Raw genomic sequence first — 21339 nt, 5'->3', positions numbered from 1 at the left:
TCCGCCTCCACTCCACCACCCTCCTGGACTTTTTGGTAATCTGAAGGGCGTCGGGAGCCGCCCTTAGAGGGGGGGATATGTAATGTGGTATTTTGGGTTGTGTTTCTTGTTCATGTTTTCATGTCTTTTATTTTGGAGTTTAATCATGGTCCCTGTTTGTGTCATGCTTCTCTTGCCCTCATGTATTCATGCCATTGGTTCTCGTTCATTGTGTCATGTTCTGATTGGTTGTCCTAGTCATGTGTCTTGTTTCCCATTGGTTTGTTCTTGTCTTGTGACCCTCTTGTTTGCTATAAGTAGCCATCATGTTCCCATAGTCTTCGTCGTGTATTGATGTTGTAACCCGCTGTCGGTGAGTCTAGTCTGTTTATGCCTCGTCAAGCCTGTTCATGTCAAGTCAAGTCTGTTCATGTCAAGTCTCGGATTATTGTTTGGATCACCTGTAAATAAACTGCACTTGGGTTCTTCACTACGCTCGCCTTCAGTGGACTGATTCGTTACAACCATTTACAAGGAAAAACAGTTCAAAACAATTCTATACAATTTTGTCAGTGGATTCTGATGTGAGAGGAAAACAGGGGACTTTTACACTGGAGGAAGCATTATTATGGATTATGGACTGGTATTTTGGCCAGAAGTGACAGTTTGAAGTTAAAATGCATTAATGATAGATTTGTTTCTTACAAACATGCAGCTTTTCACTTAACAAGGCGTCCAAGAAATGTTAACAAATAATCAATTATGAGCAAGTAATATTTCTCCAAATCTGTTCTGATAAAGAAACAAACTCAACTACATCTGGGATGGTCTGAGGATGGTTAAATTTTCAGCTAATTATGGGTGAACTATTATTTGGGTGAACTATTCCTTTAAGAACTGATTCTAAACTAATTACATTACTTGATTTCATATTATAAACTATATATTATAAAGTGGAAAAAATGTGTAAATGCAGTATAAGTTTCTGGATTTTTTTTAATTTATGCATTCACATTGTAAAAAGAATACTGTTTTAATTGTTGTGGATAAAAATTCTCATAGTGTTTCTGTTTAAGATGTCATCAAATGGCTTCTTCTCCTGTCTTTCCTGATTAGCCGCTGATATGTAGGTTAAATAGCACTTGGAACCAAACATTGTGGAGGAAGAACAGTGATTCTGATTTCATGCACTAGATCGGACAAATGAGTTTAATGATTAAAACAGAAAGAGGATCTGGACAGATCTGGGTACAAAACATTTCAAGATTATCCGATGACCTGATTACGACAAAGAATTGCTATTACACACCACTGCTAATTAAGGCCACTTCTTCTATTGACGCTTGTTGCAGAAATCTTTTGGGTGCTTAGGAGAAAGCCTGGGAGGACCAATGTGTATGAGAACAGCAAGGGTTATTGTTAGAGGATAATCAGCCCCTGCCTCTAATTAAGGGGCTCACGTTTCAGAGGCTACAAAATCACCTCAAAAGGGACTTCAAAACATGTTTTGAGCAGAGGGGAATATGGTTCCGGATAAGCTTCTTCACATGTTTTGAAACAGACATGTAGTCTATGAAAAAGTATGTACTATTTAGTGGCCACAAAATATATGGATTTGAAAGTCTTTTTAAGCAGTGATACATAAAAATGTTTAGTTCTCTGTTTGGTTTATTTAGTATGTTCATTTACAATCACACAGTTGAGTTGATAAGCACATTTATTTACGTTGCAGAGTTCGTATATGTGAATAATTACAATGCAAAAATTACACAAACCATTTCTATATATATTTCAGTTACACTTTATTAAGGTGTCCTTGTTACAGTGTAATTATACATTTAAGTATTAAGTAATATTAATTAACTACATGTACTTACTGTAGGGATAGGGTTAGGATTAGGGTTTGGCTTAGTGTTACTTGCATGTATTTATGCCTAATTAATTGTTATAATAATAGTAAGTACCTGTAACGTGTAAAGGACACCTTAAAATAAAGTGTTACCTATATTTCTATATATATATTCTATATATGGCATATGTACTGTAGGCCTATGCATGTATGTGGATAAAGGTCGTATATCACGAATGCTATAGCCTATAGGCTACCAACGTATTTTAATAAACACAGCCTATTAATCAAGAACATTCGTTTTTTCTTCTTCTCAAATTTATGTTATTGTAAAGTGCTACCAAAAAGCTTAGCCTACTGTTTATTTGCGAACACTACACAACTTTAAGTAATCACGTGTTGAGCATTAAAGTGGTTTAGTGTGGGAATGTAACTTCAAGCCAATCAAAATGCTGGGGACCTCCTCGGTCCTGAAGCACATGCCAAATATAAATTCTCCATCGACTGTGAAATCTGTGAAGTCTACAAGTCATAAAAATGCTAGACTCGCTGACGCTTCTATTTGAGAAAATCTTTCTTTTCTCAAACTTTAATATTTTTACAAGCCTATGGCAGGAGGAGCCAGAGCGTGCGGTGAAATGGCCAGTGCTCAGGAGAGGAGATCTTCTGGAGGTGCAGCGCACTCTCTTCATTCATTACGGCATCTATCTGGGCGACAACAGGGTGGCGCACCTGATGCCTGACATCATGCCAGCATTAACCAACAACAAACAGCTCATCAAACCAGTCGTCACTAACAAAAGACTCATATTGGGCTGTATTTACAGAAACGCGAGAATACGTGTGGACTCGGTTGAAGATTTCGCGTATGGAGCTCAGATTATGGTCAATGATATGGATATGAAAATGAAGTGTCAAGCACTGGTGAGCGAAGAAGTCGCGAGGAGAGCAGAGAAACTGGTCGGCGACATTCCGTACAGTTTATTATGGAATAACTGTGAACATTTCGTGACATATTGCAGGTACGGGACACCTGTGAGCCAGCAGACAGAGAAGGTGAGTTCGACAAAAAAAATTAACATAGAATCTTTTAGTATTATAATAGCCTACAAAATATTATGCTCTACTTATTAAAATATCATAGAATTAATATTGGTAACAAAATATTGTAGAATGAATAGGCTACCATGTTATCTAAATGTCAATATCGCAGCAAACATACATAATGCGATCTAGGAAAACCCAACACATGGTGAAATTTGACCTTTTTTAGGTTTTGATACCATATGAATGCTGGGTTCAAGCCCTTTCCCAAAACTGTTTTTATTTTGTCCATAGCTTGAACGTAACAAGTTATGCTATCTGAAGTTGGCTGATATAGCCTAGGCTAGCTATGATTTTCAGGAATGAAATTTTGAGAATAACGGGTTTAAAGTGAGACGGGTTTCACTTTCACTTCACGGGTTTAACGAGAGCTGTCTGTCAGGAGCGCTAGCTATATTGCATCATTAGGCACAAACAGACTAACGTTACCCTGAAGAGGACAGTTTTCCGTTGTTTATCATGGGCATAAATTTTGATCACCCCTTGTATGTTTAGGTAGCCTAGCACGAATAGTGTACCTTGTGGTTTACATTTAGAAAAGCGAGCGCAGCGCAACAGTTCGCGCACCTGTGCATATAACAGACTGTCATCGGACTCCTCCTCTTTAAGTAACTTCATCATCCGATCCTTGGATGTGAAATAGTCCATATAACATCGTTTAGGGCACTGACATCACCAAGATTGAGCAGACTGAGACGAGCAAGATCGTTTAAGTGAGCAGCTACCTCTGTGTTGTTTTCTTGCGCTCCGCCATATCACGATATTAAAAAAAATAAATAAATAAACTTTGCGTGCCGTAGTTTAAACTGGACTGGCGGGAAATGTGCATTTATACACCTTTATTATAGTATGTTTACGTGGTTTATTTTAATAGGTTAACTGTTTTGTGGTGTTAAGAGAAAGCACCTCCGCAGTGCGTTCTTAAGAAAAAAGACAGTCTTTTCAATAAATCGCTATTTTTCTGCACTAAACAAGTGAATTTTGCCAAGATATTTTCAGAGATGATAGACAAGATGTTATAGAATAGGCTAATAATTTAATGAAAAACTAATTTTGACAAAAAAATTGACATTCGATCTATTTTTCTAATTTCCTGAAAACGTCCCAGCGCCACATCCGACGGGTTTTCCCACATCTCGTCACTAAATAAGCCTATATTCTTTAAAAAAAAAACAATATTTTGGTTGGGGAAGAGACAATTGAATTTGATTTGGACAAAGTCTGTTAATGATATGTTTAATGTATTTTCTTTTGCAGTTCTGTTACTGTCTGAAAACCATCATTCGGGACCAGAGAAGTGTGGCCTTAACTGTTGGAATAGGAGTGATGTACATCCTGTGCTTTGGCCTGGCACCTTCAACTACATTACCCACAATCCTTATTCCCTTCATTCTGTGGATGGCTGGCTGAGAGACACTTTCACTGCATCACATTAAACAACAAAGCTCAGTTTTAAAGGGGACAAGTACAAAACAATGCAATGCATCCGCGCAGCAGTGGAATATGTGTAAACATGCAAGGTCTGATTATGTAGTCAAACAATGTTTAAGCATCATTTGCTTTTTTCTTCGATATATATGTTAAAAGATGAGCTCTTTCATTTAAATAATTCATGACATGCTGTTAACTCTGCATATACAGCAATGCTGTATATTTTTCATCTTAAACCATATACATAAAATTGGTGAATCCCAATATTGTTGTAAAGCTTAAAGTTACAGATTGCATGTACTGTTCACTAAAGGTGCCTTATATAAGTATTTATGATCACTGATATGGAATTTAACTGATATGATCAATTTTAATGTACTATGGACTGTGATTTAAGACATAACATATATAAGTAGGCCTACCTGTATTTTTTTTTATTGTTTTTATTAAGCTCTGACGATGCTTGATTGTGAATTTGTACAGTTTAAAATGTATATTTAATACCACAAGTTTCTGAATGAGAACCAGAACAGGAATAATTATGCAGACAGAACAATTTGATTAATTTTGGCATTATGTATAAATAAAATTATTATTTCTGGTTACTGCTGTAAACAGTTGATTGGATTTATTACACTATTTTCATTAAAATAAAGCTTGTCTGACCTGTAGCTGAGCTTGTGGAATTTGCGCAAGGCCGGTTGCATAAAAGGTTAAGACTAGTTAGTTAGTAAAAGTTAGTGAGCAATTTTTTTCTTTTAGACCGGTCATAATTTTTTAAAATTCAGTTACATAAAAATCCAAATAATAAGACTGATTAACCCTTGGCTAACTGCTAGTTTGTAGACACTGTCTTAACTTAGAGTCTAAGTGTATGCAACTGGCCCAGGTTCTATAATCTGAGCTGTTCACCTCATAGTCTGATTTGCCATCACTAACCTTTTTTAGGCCATGTCAGTTTTCTGTTCATGAAAGCAACAGCAACAATAATAATGGGGAAAAAATGATTTCAAATATTTATTGCAAACTTCTTCCAAACATGAATTCATATGGGGAAAATGAGGAATAGAATAATTTAATCAATGAATAATGGCACGAAAGCAAGGATGTGAGCTGAATTTAAGAAGTTTAAAAAGTGGTCTAAAACAGTGGGTCGCAACCTTATGACCCTCCATTACTCAAGACAATATTAAGAGCCCTCCTTGTTTAGAGACCTTAGAAATAAAGGTTAACAAAGGCCACAGAGAAACCATTTTGGTTCCCCAAAGAACTATTTTTGTCTTAGTGTGAAGAACAATTTAATATTCTAAAAAACTATAAAGAACCTTTTTATTTTTTTCCATATAAATTAATTTATTTTATATCAGCAAATAGCCCACCATTGTTTGGTTGGGTCAGATAAAATAAAATGATAAAAGAAACCAGTCTAGCAAAAGGTAGATTGGCTTGAAGAGTAAACATGTTCGAATAAGCTTTTGATGCAGTCGTCCCGAATTAAATCTGCCTTTTCTTCTCCCATTCTTCTCCCTATCCCCATTGCATATAGATGCTCAATTTGTTATCACACTAAAAGTTAACCTGGTTTTGAGGTTCTCAACTGCAAGATTTTGTGCAAAGCCACCATCATCAGGACAGTCTCAGGCCTATACTTGACCAAAATTATGTGTATATAAATGACATACTTATTATACAATTGGTCAAGGTACAAACATTCTTCAGGTTTTGTTTAACCTATTTTAACAAGTAAGTATTATACAAGAATTAATCTTGCTACTGCCCCAGGACTTTCACCTCCTGGCAATTAAGACTGACTTATTCAGCAGGCCATTTAAATAACTATTTATACACAGTGTGGCTTATATAAAACTTGAGAAATTACCTTGTCATAGTCAACATGTGATGCACAAAAGCTGCTTTATTCAATGAACCACATCACTCCTCCCAGAGCAAATCAAATAAATTGAACAGATGTGAAGTGAACAGCATCACAGTAGACTGCCTTCAGCCATGATCGCACTCAGACTGCTTAATTTCTTCTTCATCACCTCAACACTGGAGGATGAATATGAAGAAGACAGACGGAAGAAAACCTACGACGTCTCTCTTTACAAGCGTGGTGACCTTTTGGAGGTATCCAGGACTCTTTTTAAACATTTTGGAATCTACTTAGGCGAGGGTCGTGTTGCTCACTGCATCCCAGACATCCTACCAGTGTTCACTAAAGAAAAGTCCATCGTTGAGCAGATGGTGACCAACGAAAGACTGATTTTGGGAGTTTTAGCCAAAGCAGCTAGTGTCCGTGTGGACTCTTTGGCGGATTTTGCATACGGTGATTGCATACAGGTCAATGAAATGGACAGTATGGTCAGTGTACAGCCACTGAATGGAGAGGAAGTGGCATGACGTGCGGAGAAGCTGATTGGATCTTTCTCCTACAGCTTACTGTGGCACAACTGTGAACACTATGTCATGTACTGCCGCTATGGTGTTGCATTTAGCTTCCAAACCTTTCAGGTAAGAAAACAAAAAAGGTGGAGGGTGGATATATAAACAATTTGAATATTGATACACTATAAATCTTTAAAAAAAGTTTTTTTTTTTTTAAAGAATCCTTAATGCTCACCAAGGCTGCATTTATTTAATCAAAATACAGTAAAAACAGTTATATTGTGAAATAATATTAGAATTTAAAATGACCTTTTTTTCTATTTCAGTATATTTAAAGATGTAATTTATTCATGTGATGGCAAAGCTGAATTTTCAGCAGCCATTACTCCAGTCTTCAGTGTCATATTTATTCTAAAATCTTAATTTGATGCTCAAGAAACATGTCTTTTTATTACCAATGTAAAAAATTGAATATGTAAATAAATAATCTTATTTACAAATTAAACATTTACATGCATCTATTTCCGGCAGCTTTTTGGAGTATTATGTATTGCGAGAGTATGCAGTGAATTGGGAGTATGAGATTAAGAGGAGCCTGAAAATAACATTTTAGTTTAATGACAAAGCAGATTTTAACATAAACTAAGAATGGACACTAGATTTAAGCACCTTGCGTTCTATGTGTGGACATAACAGTCACACTCTAAGCCTCCCACAGCATTTATTTACTTGTCCACTTTTGTTTCCAAATTCCAAACAGGATTTCACAATTTCCTCCTACACAAGCACAGATTATCTCCTATTTGAATATGTCAGTGAACTCCTCTCCTCATGGTTTATTCCCCATAAATAGAGCTGAGAAAAGACGAAAGGCATCTTGTGCATTTTGTAGTAACCTTAACCTCATGTGCCATGAAAAACTGCTAAATGCAAAAGAATAAACAGGGTTATTTTCAGAGCACAAGAGCCTCGTTTGAGCTATAGCTACAGTTCATAGCCTTTTATATGGAGCCAAACAACTCAAACTATGAATATGATTCATTGGTCCATTTTGAATTTCTAATTTCTTGCTGTCATATATATATATATATATATATATATATGTGTGTGTGTGTATATATATATATATGATGAATTAGGTCTGAATTAGGTATCGTGAACCAACACTGACAATATTGCAGTAATCTATAGGTTAATTTTAATTTTTTCATATACTAAAACATTTTTTGTTTCATTTTTCAAGTTGTATAAATTAACAGTTTGAAGTATTATGAATGAACATGAAGTACTAATAAAAACTGTACATTTCTAACACTAACATTAAAAATCTATTAATAACAAACTGAAAATTTTAATGATTGTTAGTTAGTGATAACTAATGCATTAACCATTGCTAACGAATTTAATCTTTTTGGAAAATATTTAAAAAATATATATATTTATACAACAGTATTTAATCAAATAATATAAAATGAGCATAGCTATTTCCTATTAAATGTGATGAGCATCATGCTACTACATTACAACGCAATACTCTTATTATACTCGGTAATCAGAGTAAAGTCTGAAAACGTGACATTCAAAAACAGTAGCAGCACCATCTAGTGGACAGTGGTAATGTATTTCCTTAAACGGTTACAGAATCGTCAGTTTGTGCAAACTACAGCAAAAGTTATTAATATATAACAGATAAACGTTTGATTCCATGCTAAACAATGCCTCTCCCATTTCTTCCAGTTCTGTAAAACTGTAAGGACAACTCTCTTAAGCAGAAAGATGACCTTCCTGTCAGCTATAATCGGGGTCTTCATCATGTTGTATCTAGGCGCTTTGACACCCCTCACCACCCTCCCCATTGTCGCCATTCCCTTTACCATGTGGATGGCATCTTGAAGACACTCTGGGTGGAATTTGTCCTTTAATGTTGATCTAGAAACAGCCACAAAAGCATCAAAGCATTTACTCTGTCAACAAATGTTGACAGACTGTCCTTCACTACGTGGCTACAAAATGTCTTGGTATCTGTGTCTAGAATATGTGTCTGTTATGCAAACAATAAATGTTAAGAAATGGCGATAATGATATCATCATGAAACTTTTCATTAAACAATTGTTAATTGCATACCATGTAATTATAGGATATAGGCCCCTACATCTGATGCATCATGAATGTATGTGATCTTTGATAATCTTTGATTATCAGTTTCACTTAAGCACTATTTTTGTAATAAAGAAGGAACTTATAATGAGAAAACAACAGACTAGTGTAACATGCTTGAAGATAGCAAGACACTGCTGCCAAAAGCAGAATTTTGGGGGGAGGGGGGGAGAATTCCATACTACTTGACTGAAGGGAAAAAACAAAACAAATATCCAGGACATCTTAAAGTGTTTCCACAATTCCAACATGCACTGACAGAATGGAAACCTTAAAAGACAGAATAAACATGATAGCCCTTCTTTCTTTCTTTACATAATCAGTAAATTATATATATACATTTACATTTAGTCATTTAGCAGACGCTTTTATCAAAATATTCATGTTCATATATGACGTATTGAAATATGTGTATTAATTATGTATCTAATATCTAAAAGCTTCCGCAAGATAACAAATTCAGTGTAATTCATATGCAAAGTTAAGGACAGTACTTTAAGGACAGTTCATACTAATTCTATTCAGCAATTATGGATTACAAGGAAACAGTGAGTAATATTTGGACGGTCCTGAGTGCCATAATGTAGTCAAAGACAACAGTAATGGGGATAATGATGATGAATAGTTAATGGAAAGGTGCTGCAGACAGCATTTACATTAGTGTCCTACAGAGTCTGGATCCAGTTCAATGCAGGGGGTAATTAGGCTACTTAGGGAACATTCTTACTGCATCCACTTGAGGAACTATTCAGGCTTGTTTGTTTGCATGATTCAGGCATCCTTCAGTTATTTTTAGATTAATTGAGCAGACAGGTACTATTTCACATTTGAATAAATAAGATGCGTCACTTGCAACAAGCAAGTTGTTTAAGTTGAGTATGAAGCAAAGTTGAGCATACATTTGTAAAAGAGCCAATAAATCAGCTTCCTTTGTTTTTACATTTGAGTGAAACCTTGCAAATATCTTAAAGGGTTAGTTCACCCAAAAATGAAAAATTCTACTCACCCTCATGTCGTTTCAAACCCGTAAGACCTTCATTCATCTTCGGAACACAAATTAAGATATTTTTGATGGAATCTGAGAGCTGTCTGACCCTGCATAGACAGCAATAGAACTGAAATGTTCCCAAGTCCAGAGACGTAGCAAGGAGATCTGTAAAATAATCCATGTGACATCAGTGGTTCATCCGCAATTATATGAAGCTACAAGAATACTTCTTGTGCGCAAAAAAAAAAAGAAAAAAAAACTTTATTCAAAGAAGATGAACGAAGGTCTTACGGGTTTGAAACGACATGAGGGTGAGTAATTAATGACAGAATTTTCATTTTTGGGTAAACTAACCCTTTAACGTATGAGGCCATGAATGTCATATTGAAATTTAAAAAAAAATGATGTTACATTGCAGATAAAGAAGCTGCTTTGATAAAACAAAATCTTCAACATGCATCTCTCTTAACACTTTAAAACTGCAAAATGAAAAGACCTCCAAGTTAGAGCAAATTTGGACAACATCTTAATAATAACTAAAATGAGTAATAAATAATTTCTTTAAGAAATTATCACTTTCATTCTCAATTTGACAATAATACATATGTATAATCTTAATATTTCATGGTGTTATATATTTACTGTAAAGTAAAACAGTTGACAGCACTATGGATCACAGGATTAACATCAAAAACAGCGCTTCGGGGAGCTGGTTATTTCTGTCATTGTGTTCTCTGTAGTGTTGTTGTGCTGCTGCTTCTATTCATGCCTATTTGCCTGGCTGGAAATTTACCTCAGTCTCCCTGCGGAAGTGAATGAAAATCTATACCAATTAATCACACAGCCAGTAAGTGACTAAAGCTGCCATGCAGCTCAGTTCAATTAAAAAGCTATTGCAGTGAGATTAAGGAGGGTTTAGGTATCAGATTGTATAGATCATTTCTTATCATTCTTTTTTCTACCCAAATGTGTTTAATTTCCAAATGTCATGGCAACCAAACTGCAATTATTGATTCAACAACCTATAAAAAGAAAATTGAAGAAAACACAATTCCACAGATCAAATATAGGGGTTTTCATATGCTCCTGAAGGAGACATTTGTTTAGACAGTTGTCCCTCCAGTTACTAATAATATGCTGTAGTTTGGTAATGTTGTGCCAAGAATATTCAAGAATATAAATCCCTATGATTTTCCCCCAACATTGCTTTCAAGGAAAATTACACATATTCTTTCATTATCCACAATGGTAACATAAAAAGCACATATTTTGCTCTTCCAAATGATGTTTCTTTTATTTTTTATTTTCAGCTTTTTATTTTTTATGGATGCCCCCAAAATGAAATTTATTTCACATTTCTGAAAAGATTTATATGGCATTTTATAACTGTATAGGGCATTTTATAAACATATAAAGCATTTGTTGTAGAAACATTTTTTCACTCAGAAATTGCTAGTAAACTGCACAAATATTACAAAGAATCAGGAAGTGGCACATTCAATTAAACATAACATGTTGCTTACAATTAAACCAATTAAGTTTGTCATAAAAATATCTTCATTTGTCATGTGGGTTTGGAGCAACATGAGGGTGAGTAAAGGATGACTTTTTTCGTAAATGGTCACCTTTTTTAATTCATGCTCTTGGTCTTATTGTGAACAATTGATTGGTGCACATTATACCAAAGGTAGGAAAAAAAACTAAATTATTCTTAAACCCCGAGTAATTTGCTCTGGGTTGCAAACAGCAGACCATGTTGACTTTATCTTTAATCAATATCCTTAATGAAGCACAGCAAAACTAATTTAAACCAGAGGACACCTTCCTCAAAGTGTAAATGAAAAACCTTATGAAACAATCCATTATACAATCAAATTCAAATTTAGAAACTGACGCAATGGTGGACAGGAATTGGAAAATGCTATAAATCACTTAGGATCACTTAATGCTGTGATATTTAAATTGAGAGCAAAACAAGAATGATTAGCATTTATAGTCTCAGACAGTGCAGTTCTGCGTGGTTCAGAAAATGAATGCTCTGGCAGTTTGTGAATTTTTAAGTTGAATTATTGCAAGCTGCAGTCTGGTTCCTAAACGTCGCCCTGCGAAAGTATATCATGATTGCTGTCTCACTTAAAAACAAAACCTAATGGACTAAAATTCTGAGGTTCTTGCATTTCTGTTTATTAATAGTGCACTGTAAAAAAAATTACTCTGGGGGGTGTTAAATACAACCATGAAAATCAGTTAGATTTTACTTAAAAAACTTAAAAATATATAATTATGGGTAAATTCTACTTACATTACCTATTTGTTTACAGTAATAACTGCAGCACAAAAATTTTTTAAATAATATATACCCAAAAATATTAGCTCTGGCACCTCAAAGTGCGCATGCATGATCCCACAGCCGAGGAGGACCCACCCTGGCAACCATTGAATCAATGTTAAAAATTGTTGATTTGTCAATGTTAATTGCACTGAATCAACATCACTTTTGCACCTGCAATTAATGTTGAAATTTCCACAAACCACCATTATTGTGATCAATGTTTGCTTTAGTTGGGCTCTTGACTCTTTGTACTTTAATGTTAGGTTTTCATTGTCATTTGTAACAATGTGTTAAAATACGTTTGTTGAGACAATAAAAACTAAGATCCATTGGGATCAGGTGATGGTGACTGTAATCATTAGGCGCGTTTCCATTACCCTTCAAATTGCGCAAATTGAAATTGCGAATTGAAAATACGCCTAATGGAAACGCGTCAATTTCGCAAAAACGCCCATATATCGCAAAAAAGTTTTAACGCTCGCATGAGGTGGTTTTTCAGGCAATGCGAAAAAGGAATAATTCGCAAAACTGCAATGGAAACGGCTTTTTCGCATTTACAGGTCACATGGCGTATGTAAAAAGTCATATGATCATTCTTCAATGTACTATAACCTCCAAGAAACACTTCATAAGTGGCCGCGCTCCAGTGTAAGGGGCTTTCCCTACCATTAATGCTTAGACAATTTACACTGCACACGTCTGCGGTGCAGTGTGGCTCTGATACAGCATCTGAAGCTGATTGCGGCCACTCAGTGCTTGTGTTTATGTTTTTATACAGTCTATGGTTTATTCCAGCCGTGCCACGCACGTTTCTGAAGCGGCTCTCTTTGCTGCTTCTGTAAAGATACACGCATAAGCCTCCTTTGAATAAATATAGCCAAAATCTGTCAAAATCCCACCAAAATCCGTTGCCATGACTTATCGCGAGAGGCAAAAGGTTACGTTTTAGCCGCATAACATTGGTTAATGGAAACGCCGTCATTTCGCAATACTTTTTTATCGACATTCAGAAAATATCGCAAAAGTTTTGCGCAAATCTGTAATGGAAACGCGCCTTGTACAGTGAGGTTATTTAAATAATTGCTCACAAGTGTGTTGTGTTTTTTACGTGTGAATAATGTATGATACTACAGTGTGAGATTATAGCAGTGGTACGGCTATCATACTTCTATGAATTAACAGAAAATACAACAACAAAAAAAAGTCATTAAATTGCTGAATTAATTGGACATCAAGAATCAGCGCATGAAACTCAACAATGGTGACAATCAACAAAATAAAATTTTATGCTGAAATGCATGCTGGGTAGGCTATCAACATAGTACAAAACTCATTCATGACTCCCAGCATGCATTGCAGTTGATCTGTTTATCTGAATTAGTTTGATGGTTGTCACCATTGTTGAGGTTTGTATGTGTGTTGATGTCTAAATCTTTCTGTATATTTTGCCACAGTATTTCTGCATTTGTGAAACAGAACAATGTAAGATCAATGTAAATGATGTAAGATCATCTTCAACATTTTTTAATAATATTTCTCAACTTTATTACAGCTTGACACCCATCACAAAAAGTACTTTACTCCAACTTAACTTTAAAACGTCTCTTGCTTTATTAATGCATAAGTGTTTATATTAAAACACTATTGTAAACACTGTAAGAGAATTAACTTAATGAAAAGCAGGAGACAAGAGCCCAACTAAAGCAAACACTGATCACAATATTAGTGGTTTGTTGAAATTTCAACATTTTCCTATTGGCTAATAGTAGATGAACGATTGCCTGCTAAAAATTAGTTAATATTTTAAAATTAAATGTAAAATTAGTTAATATTACTCCGTTTTTATTGGCAATTAGTTGTGTAGTGTATTGAAAAAATATTAGGTATACTTTGCCATTTTTTTTTTTTTTTAGTTTGTCAGAGCTGTTAAATTTAGGTATTCGTTACCCAAATATATAGGATAGAATTTACTCACACAAACTGAGTGCAAATTCTTACCTCAGTTTTACTGAGTAGATTCTATAGATTGTTTTTTACATTGTGGCCAGCCGGTTACATCTATTAATGATGAAAACTTTCAGGTCCCTGATTTGAATACTGAATACTATACATTCATTACTAATGATCACAATCTCAAGATAATAAATACTACATTATGCTAACATAGCTGTATTCCATCAGATGAAACAGGCCTAGTGTTATATGAGAGAATAATTCTACTAAGACAGGTGTGGTGATGCCATCATGACTTGAAAACAGACAAGATCAGATCTTATGACCTACAGCAGCAAAACACAAAGGACTATTTCTAAGGGTAGTGCATAAATTTAGTTCATTGTGTTTAAATTGAAGGTCTGGCAACAAAAGGGTGAGATTCTTATCCGGATTGTCCATTTCTACCTGATGTGGATCAGGAGGACCAGACAATTATGCTCTTGTCTTAATGATTACATTTCCTGATATTTGAAACCTCTGTGTCCCCATACCATATGCAAAATGACAATGTGAAAGAGCTGAGCAAACCATGTTGTATGTGAATTACATTATATTATTTAATCAAATTAAATTAAATTAGAGTAAATCAACTGTAATTTGTTGCAGATATCAGAAAAGGAAAGTGATAAAGTTATTTTCGTGTGAGTAAATTATCGTAAAACACTTGTTAACACTTTGTAATAATTTTAATTAACATTAATAAACATTATTAGCATAAATTATATAGGCTAGAAACGAAATAGACTATTTTATTATGAAATATAAATGAACATAATTACATATTCATAAACTTCTGATCGGTTATCATTAAGCTTTATATTATAGTTGTAATTAGAAAGCAAACTGCTCATTATGAAGTCCGATGTCAATCAACAATCTCGCGAGCACTGCTGGATTTGCGCAGAGGCAGCCTCTAGACTCCCAGCAGACGCTCAGGGAAGCGATCCTTTTCCTTCAGTGCATCGAATTCATTCCGACTCGTGTTATTGACACTTCTTGACGACTGTCGTTGAGTTATGCGTGATAAATTTGGTATGGATTCGGTCTATTTTTCTCTTTTGCAAGATACGTACGTGAGCTTATATTGCATGAAACTTGACAACTTAAAGAAGGTAAGACACTTTAAGGACTTTTATTACTCTTTTCAAAAAGGATTTCCTACCTAAATTCATTTTCTTTCTTTCTTTCTTTCCTTCTTTCTTTCTTTCCTCTGATCAATCCAAAGTTGTTGTTTTTTTTTTTTTACAAAATTATGCAGTTTATATCTATAGCTATAATTTATTGACCGAATGTTATTAGTGACAACACGTGCAAACGTGCATATGCAAATAACCATATACTATGGATAATAAGTGTACACTCAAACATTTATTAATATAAAATATGAATTAACATGTTCATATATTCATCAAATAGTAAAACATGTCATGCATTAAATCGAGAGTGCATGGCATTGTTATGCATGAAAATAAGATCCTAATCTGAACCTCTGTAATTTATCATTCTTGAACATTTTTAATCACGGATGACATAATAATAGGGCATCCAGCATTTCATAATTTCTGCATTATTTAATTAATTATTATTTAATAATAATTAATTTTCTACTTTGAATACAGTATATATTTTTCATTTTCACTTTACTCTTACTTTTTTTTCCAGAGTAAGTGACTTAAGTGAAACGAATGCTAAATATGGATATAAGAACTGAAATGAACATATCTGAAGACGAAATTCAGTCCGCAAACTGTTCTACACCAGCCACTATCCAAGTTGAGGGTGTCTTACTAGATGGTCTGGAAGACAGTACAAAACTGGTGGGTGTTCAAGTGATCTTGATTTTGGCTTACAGCACCATCATCATCTTTGGTGTGACCGGGAACTCCTTGGTCATATATGTTGTGTACAAGTTTAGAAATTTACACACGGTGACTAACTATTTCATTGTCAACTTGGCTGTAGCAGATTTGTTGGTCAACACATTGTGTTTGCCTTTTACCTTGATGTACACACTCTATGGACAGTGGAAATTCGGACAGGTGATGTGCTACCTGTTGCCATATGCACAAGGCTTAGCGGTCCACGTTTCGACCATCACACTCAACGTTATAGCTCTGGACAGATACCGCAGCATTGTCTACCACATGGAAACCAAGATGTCAAAAGACATGTGCATAGTCGTCATCGTGATCACATGGGTGGCAAGCGCAATCCTTGCCAGTCCTCTAGCTATCTTTCGTGAATACGTGACCTTTGACTTGACGCCTGACCAGACGATTCAAGGTTGCGCCGAGAAGTGGCCTGGAAGTAGTGCAGATGGGACCATCTACAGCATCGCCATGTTTTTTCTACAGTACGGCCTGCCGTTGTCAATCATTTCATTTGCATACACTCGAATCTGGAACAAGCTAAGAAATCACGTCAGCCCCGGCAGTGGCCGTAGCGACCGTCATCAACGACGACAGAAAACTACAAAAATGCTGGTGGCTGTAGTTGTGGTCTTCACCGTTAGCTGGCTACCCTTTCACGCTTTTCAGCTTGCTGTGGATATTGATAGTAGTATATTGGAAATGAAAGACTTCAAATTGCTCTATACGGCTTTCCATACTGTGGCAATGTGCTCCACTTTTGCCAATCCCATCCTCTATGGCTGGATGAACAGGAACTATAGAAGATCTTTTATGGCTGTGTTCAAGTGTGGACGGTTAAACAATGGAATGAGAAGGGTTTGTAGCAGTGAGACTGTAAGGAAGAAATGTACACACAATAAGCAAAGTACAATCAGTGTGGTCTTCACACAAGAAAACACTCTGCTGTGAAGGCTGTTTGCTTTTTACAAAAAGTGAACAAAATATGGACAAAAATCCAAAAAGTCTACTGTAAAGAAGGATTGTATGTAAATCTAAAGACTGAAAACTCAAATTGTCTGATATTTGACAAATTTATGAGACATTTGTGGTGAATAAACACTTAATTAGTTTGGAATATTGTATTTTTTTTTATTGTATTTTTTTTATAATGTAATATGTATTTGGTTTTATATGATATGTAAAAAGAGTCAGTGAGGGATCTCATGTTGAATATATTGCAGTGTTTGTTTCCTGTGAAAGTAAATGTTATTTTATGGAAAATGGTTAATTAAAAAGGTATATAAATCACTCATCTTGTGCATGCGAGTCAAACATTTTCATTACTTGAAATAAAACCAAGCATTTTCATTTAATCTAATGTACTAAAATAACTAAAATTAAAACTGAAAAAGAAATACTACAATAATACAACTACAATAAATAATAAATAATACAGTATATAGGCATATAAAAAGCAAATAAAATGACAAAAATACTCAAATTTGCTAAAACTAAAATTTAAATGAAAATGGTAAATACAAAAATAAAATCTAATTCTAAGTGTTTAAAAAAATTATAGTATCTCAGTTATACTAAAATAACAATGGATTCAACAGACCACCAAAATAATATAAATAATATCTAACAATGCAGTAGAAAAAAAAAGGCATTTTTGTTTGTTTGCTTTTTTCCAACTGATCTAATTTCTGTCTGAAAAAAAGCACTGTAGTCAAAGTATTTGATTTTTTTTTCTAAAACTCACTTGAATTTAATATATTGGTGCCTTTAAAGCTGGTCTGAAACAAGTTTAGCAAAAGTATAAAAGGTTTATACAAAAATGCTGTGTGTGAATCAACAATTTTATTGGGCAGCGAGGCAGCAAACCAGCTGCTTTCTGTTTCAGACACCCCATGTCTCGCAGGTAATTAGGTTACTTGGCCTCTAATACTTCACATTGTTCACAATAAGAGCTCTCACAAGCTATATGAAATACGGAACCATTTTGATTCCAAGGGTGAAGTGTTTTCTTTTTGAAACGGAATACTCTTAAAACAAATATTCTCATAAACAGCATCAAGACTGGTGGGCAGTTGTCTCAACTTGTTTGTTATGTATATTCATGTTTCATATTACTGGTCATACAATGACACTCTCTATTATTTAGAATTATAAGATGACCAAATTATTGCATTATTAATCAGCCTTTTGTTGTAATATAGAAAGGGATTGTGAATTTTTGCCCACCAGACAAGCCTACAGACTATAAAACAATAAAGAAATATGGTTTACAAATGTAATTTATTCCATCAAAACCCACATCCTAATTCTGATAGCCACTGGCCCATGCATGAAAGATCAATCTACTGACAGGAGCAGACCAATCAATAATTACTGAGCACAAGGGGACAACATAAAAATAGAATAAGAGGGTCTCGGAGTATTGATTCTGTCAATTACTATCCTGTCTGTCTTTGAATGTCCCAAAAGCCACTACTATTTTATCTACAATTCAATATTGAATTCCTGTCTCTGCACAAAATGATCTTGCTGCATTAGGGATTTTATTTCAAGCAGATGGCATTCAGCCTTAAAGCTTCAGGATGTGCATTACCAATGGTGCCATCTCATAGTCATTCATTGCTGATTTAGGCCATAAGGTGAAGGTGCGTTTTTCGTTTAATCCCGTTCCCATACATAGGGCAATAAATTCTTTTCATTCCAATAAAAAAATTGGTTTTGAGCAAGAAAATAAAAGTTCTCCACGTGTAATCCTGCAGTTAATTTTTTTTATTAGAGTTTAAAGTCGGCAATAGTTATTTCCTCGCGTAATCGTATTTTGATCGTGAGTGATGAGGCTTCGGAAGAGAGATACTTTGGCTTGAGTGATTTTACTCTGCTGATTTTTTTTTTTTTTTCCTGAGATCTCTTGCTTAACCAGCTCTTGTGCCTCTGTATCCTCTCCCCTGGACTTAAAGCAGCTTATGTTTCATCCTGGATTTATGACTGACCTGAAATCAACATTTTGCATTGGGTTAGAACTCTAGAACAACTCTTTATTTAGTTTCTTATATATCAATTCAGTTTCATATAATCAATTAAATTAACTGAATTTTATATATGCTTAATAGTGTCTGTATTGTACTGTATATTATGCTCAGTTAGGTTCTTGAATTTAAAAGTTGTGAATCTGATGTCTTTCATTGAACATGTAGACAACACTTTGTCTTTGGTTCATGATTCCTGCTTTTCATTTTACATAATCTACTACAAACTGGTGTCTTGCCAGACTACTACAGACTACCGTTCCTGACGGTAGAAAACATGTGATGAGCAGTGCAGGATTCAGAGCCAAACTCTTTTAACATGTGTGATGAACACAGGAAGGTATTTTTTTCCACAATTCATATGAGCTATGTATGTCACATGTGTGGTATGTTTTAAGGTGACAAAGTGTCTGACAAAGATTTTTGACAAAGCGGGGCTTAAAGTCCAAAACCTGACTTGAAATAACCTAACAAATCAATCGGGACTAAAGCGGTTTCATAAACGACAATTTAAGTTCACGCAATCTCACTAATTCAATCCAGGTTCAATGAGTCAGAATAATTTGATGTGCACGCTTATTCTTAAACAGCCCTTAATGTCGAACACGGATCAAATCGATCCACCATGACAAACAGCGAATATTTGTGCTGTTTAATGCATTTGAGACATTGCGTTTTCCTTCCCATTGCATAACTGACACGTCACAGGTATATGTTTCATCTGTAAATGTTAGAAAGTCATGCAAATATATCCATTTTGCTGTCAGGAGTGGGCGAGGCTTATGTTAGTGATGACCGCTTTTGAAACACTGCTTCAATGAAGCTTCGAAACCTTTGCGAATCAATTGTTTCGAAACAGTGGTTCGGAGCGCGTATCAAAATGCCAAAGTCACATGATTTCAGTAAACGAGGCTTCGTTTCGTCATAACTGCTTCTAAACATTTCGAAATTTCAATAGATCTCTGTGAAGTCTGCTACCTGACCCGAGCCCGACGGGTCCCGAAATACTTTCGGGTTTCGGGTCGGGTTTGGGTTAATGTTTAAAGGGGTCCTATTATGTTCTTTTACAAAGTCTTGATTTTGTTTTGGAGGTGTACTAGAACATGCTCTCATGCTTGGTGGTTCGAAAAACGCATTATTTTTCACATTATTTACATTATTACAATACCTTTCTCCCCAGCCTGGCACAAACGGCTCGATTAGTTCCGGGTTTGATGAAGGCCCGCCTTCCAAAAAAACGAAATGTGTTGTGACTGGTTAGCTGTCCCAGTGCGTTGTGATTGGTGAACAGCTTAGACGGTGTTTCAGTACTGCCACGCCCCTTACCAAAGCAGCAAGTTCCAAGAGGATCACACAGAACCTTTGCACGCACGGATATTGCAAGACATATTAGAGTGGTAACGTTATTGTTGTTGTTTTCTTGTGGCTAAATCACGTTTTATATTGGATGTCAACAACCGCTTAAAAATAACTGCATTTACTAAGTACAGATAAGTGCATATGTATTATGTTTATTGTTCTTTAATTCTAACATTATAACATGACTTGCAGTGAAACTGTTATATAGTTGAATTTATTTATACCATAGTCCAGTATTTCCCACAGGCTTGCACTCTATTTGTGGCGGCATATATATGCAAATTCATTCTCTGCCAGCAGGAGGCGCTGTTGGAGTGGTAGAGATCGAGGTTTCCCCGGTAATGGCTGTACACAAAGCAGCGCAACACTCACAAACGCTGCTTTATCAGACATTACATGCAAGATGAAATGAAAATGACATCCAATTTTCTAAAGACAGTCGGTTTCTTCAGAAATACAGTGATATAAAAACACCTGCACTCAATGTGGGAAACACTGTTGTCTCATAATTGAAGTGTAAATTCTGCAGATTACATCATTCTCCAGTATTGTACTGTCAGCAATTTATAAAAACGTTTTCATAATTGTAACATACATATTTACATACATAATTATTCAGGTGCATGTGTAATAACTTGCGAAAACTTGACTTTACAGCAGCACTTCTTCTTCGTCATTGTCTTGTCTGATGCACTCAACCAAGGGTTCTAACCACGACCTCGCTTCTCCCCACCCCCCAACCATTCGAATTTCCATAGGCGGGAATTATTTTAATGATATTCTAATAGGCCGCTTTGTGACATCACAAACCCCGTAAAACAACGCTGTAGTCCAAACGAGCCGTTCGTTGTAGTTCTTGAAA

General features: G+C 35.2%; 3 protein-coding genes across 3 annotated transcripts; all 3 read left to right on the top strand.

Annotated features, from left to right (window-relative positions):
- The first annotated feature begins 2317 nt into the window (after positions 1–2317).
- Positions 2318–4909, top strand: lrata (lecithin retinol acyltransferase a). The gene is made up of 2 exons (XM_016520548.1): positions 2318–2884; positions 4190–4909. Exons 1-2 carry the CDS (start codon positions 2366–2368, stop codon positions 4340–4342), a joined length of 672 nt encoding a protein of 223 aa, XP_016376034.1. The 5' UTR covers positions 2318–2365; the 3' UTR covers positions 4343–4909.
- Positions 4910–6364: 1455 nt separating this feature from the next.
- LOC107714633 (lecithin retinol acyltransferase) lies at positions 6365–8982 on the top strand. Its single transcript, XM_074560093.1, is given in 2 exon segments — positions 6365–6877; positions 8489–8982. Coding segments are annotated over 2 exon segments (663 nt in total). The 5' UTR covers positions 6365–6370; the 3' UTR covers positions 8645–8982.
- Positions 8983–15918: 6936 nt separating this feature from the next.
- LOC107714623 (neuropeptide Y receptor type 2-like) lies at positions 15919–17043 on the top strand. Its single transcript, XM_016520534.1, has one exon. The coding sequence runs from the start codon at positions 15919–15921 to the stop codon at positions 17041–17043; it is 1125 nt and encodes a 374-aa protein (XP_016376020.1).
- The last annotated feature ends 4296 nt before the right edge of the window (positions 17044–21339 follow it).

The sequence above is a fragment of the Sinocyclocheilus rhinocerous genome, unplaced genomic scaffold (genome assembly GCF_001515625.1).
Source record: "Sinocyclocheilus rhinocerous isolate Xijiao unplaced genomic scaffold, SAMN03320098_v1.1 scaffold2134, whole genome shotgun sequence".
Taxonomy (NCBI): domain Eukaryota; kingdom Metazoa; phylum Chordata; class Actinopteri; order Cypriniformes; family Cyprinidae; genus Sinocyclocheilus; species Sinocyclocheilus rhinocerous.
Note: the sequence above shows the minus strand (reverse complement) of the source record. Positions and strands in the feature narration are given on the sequence as shown.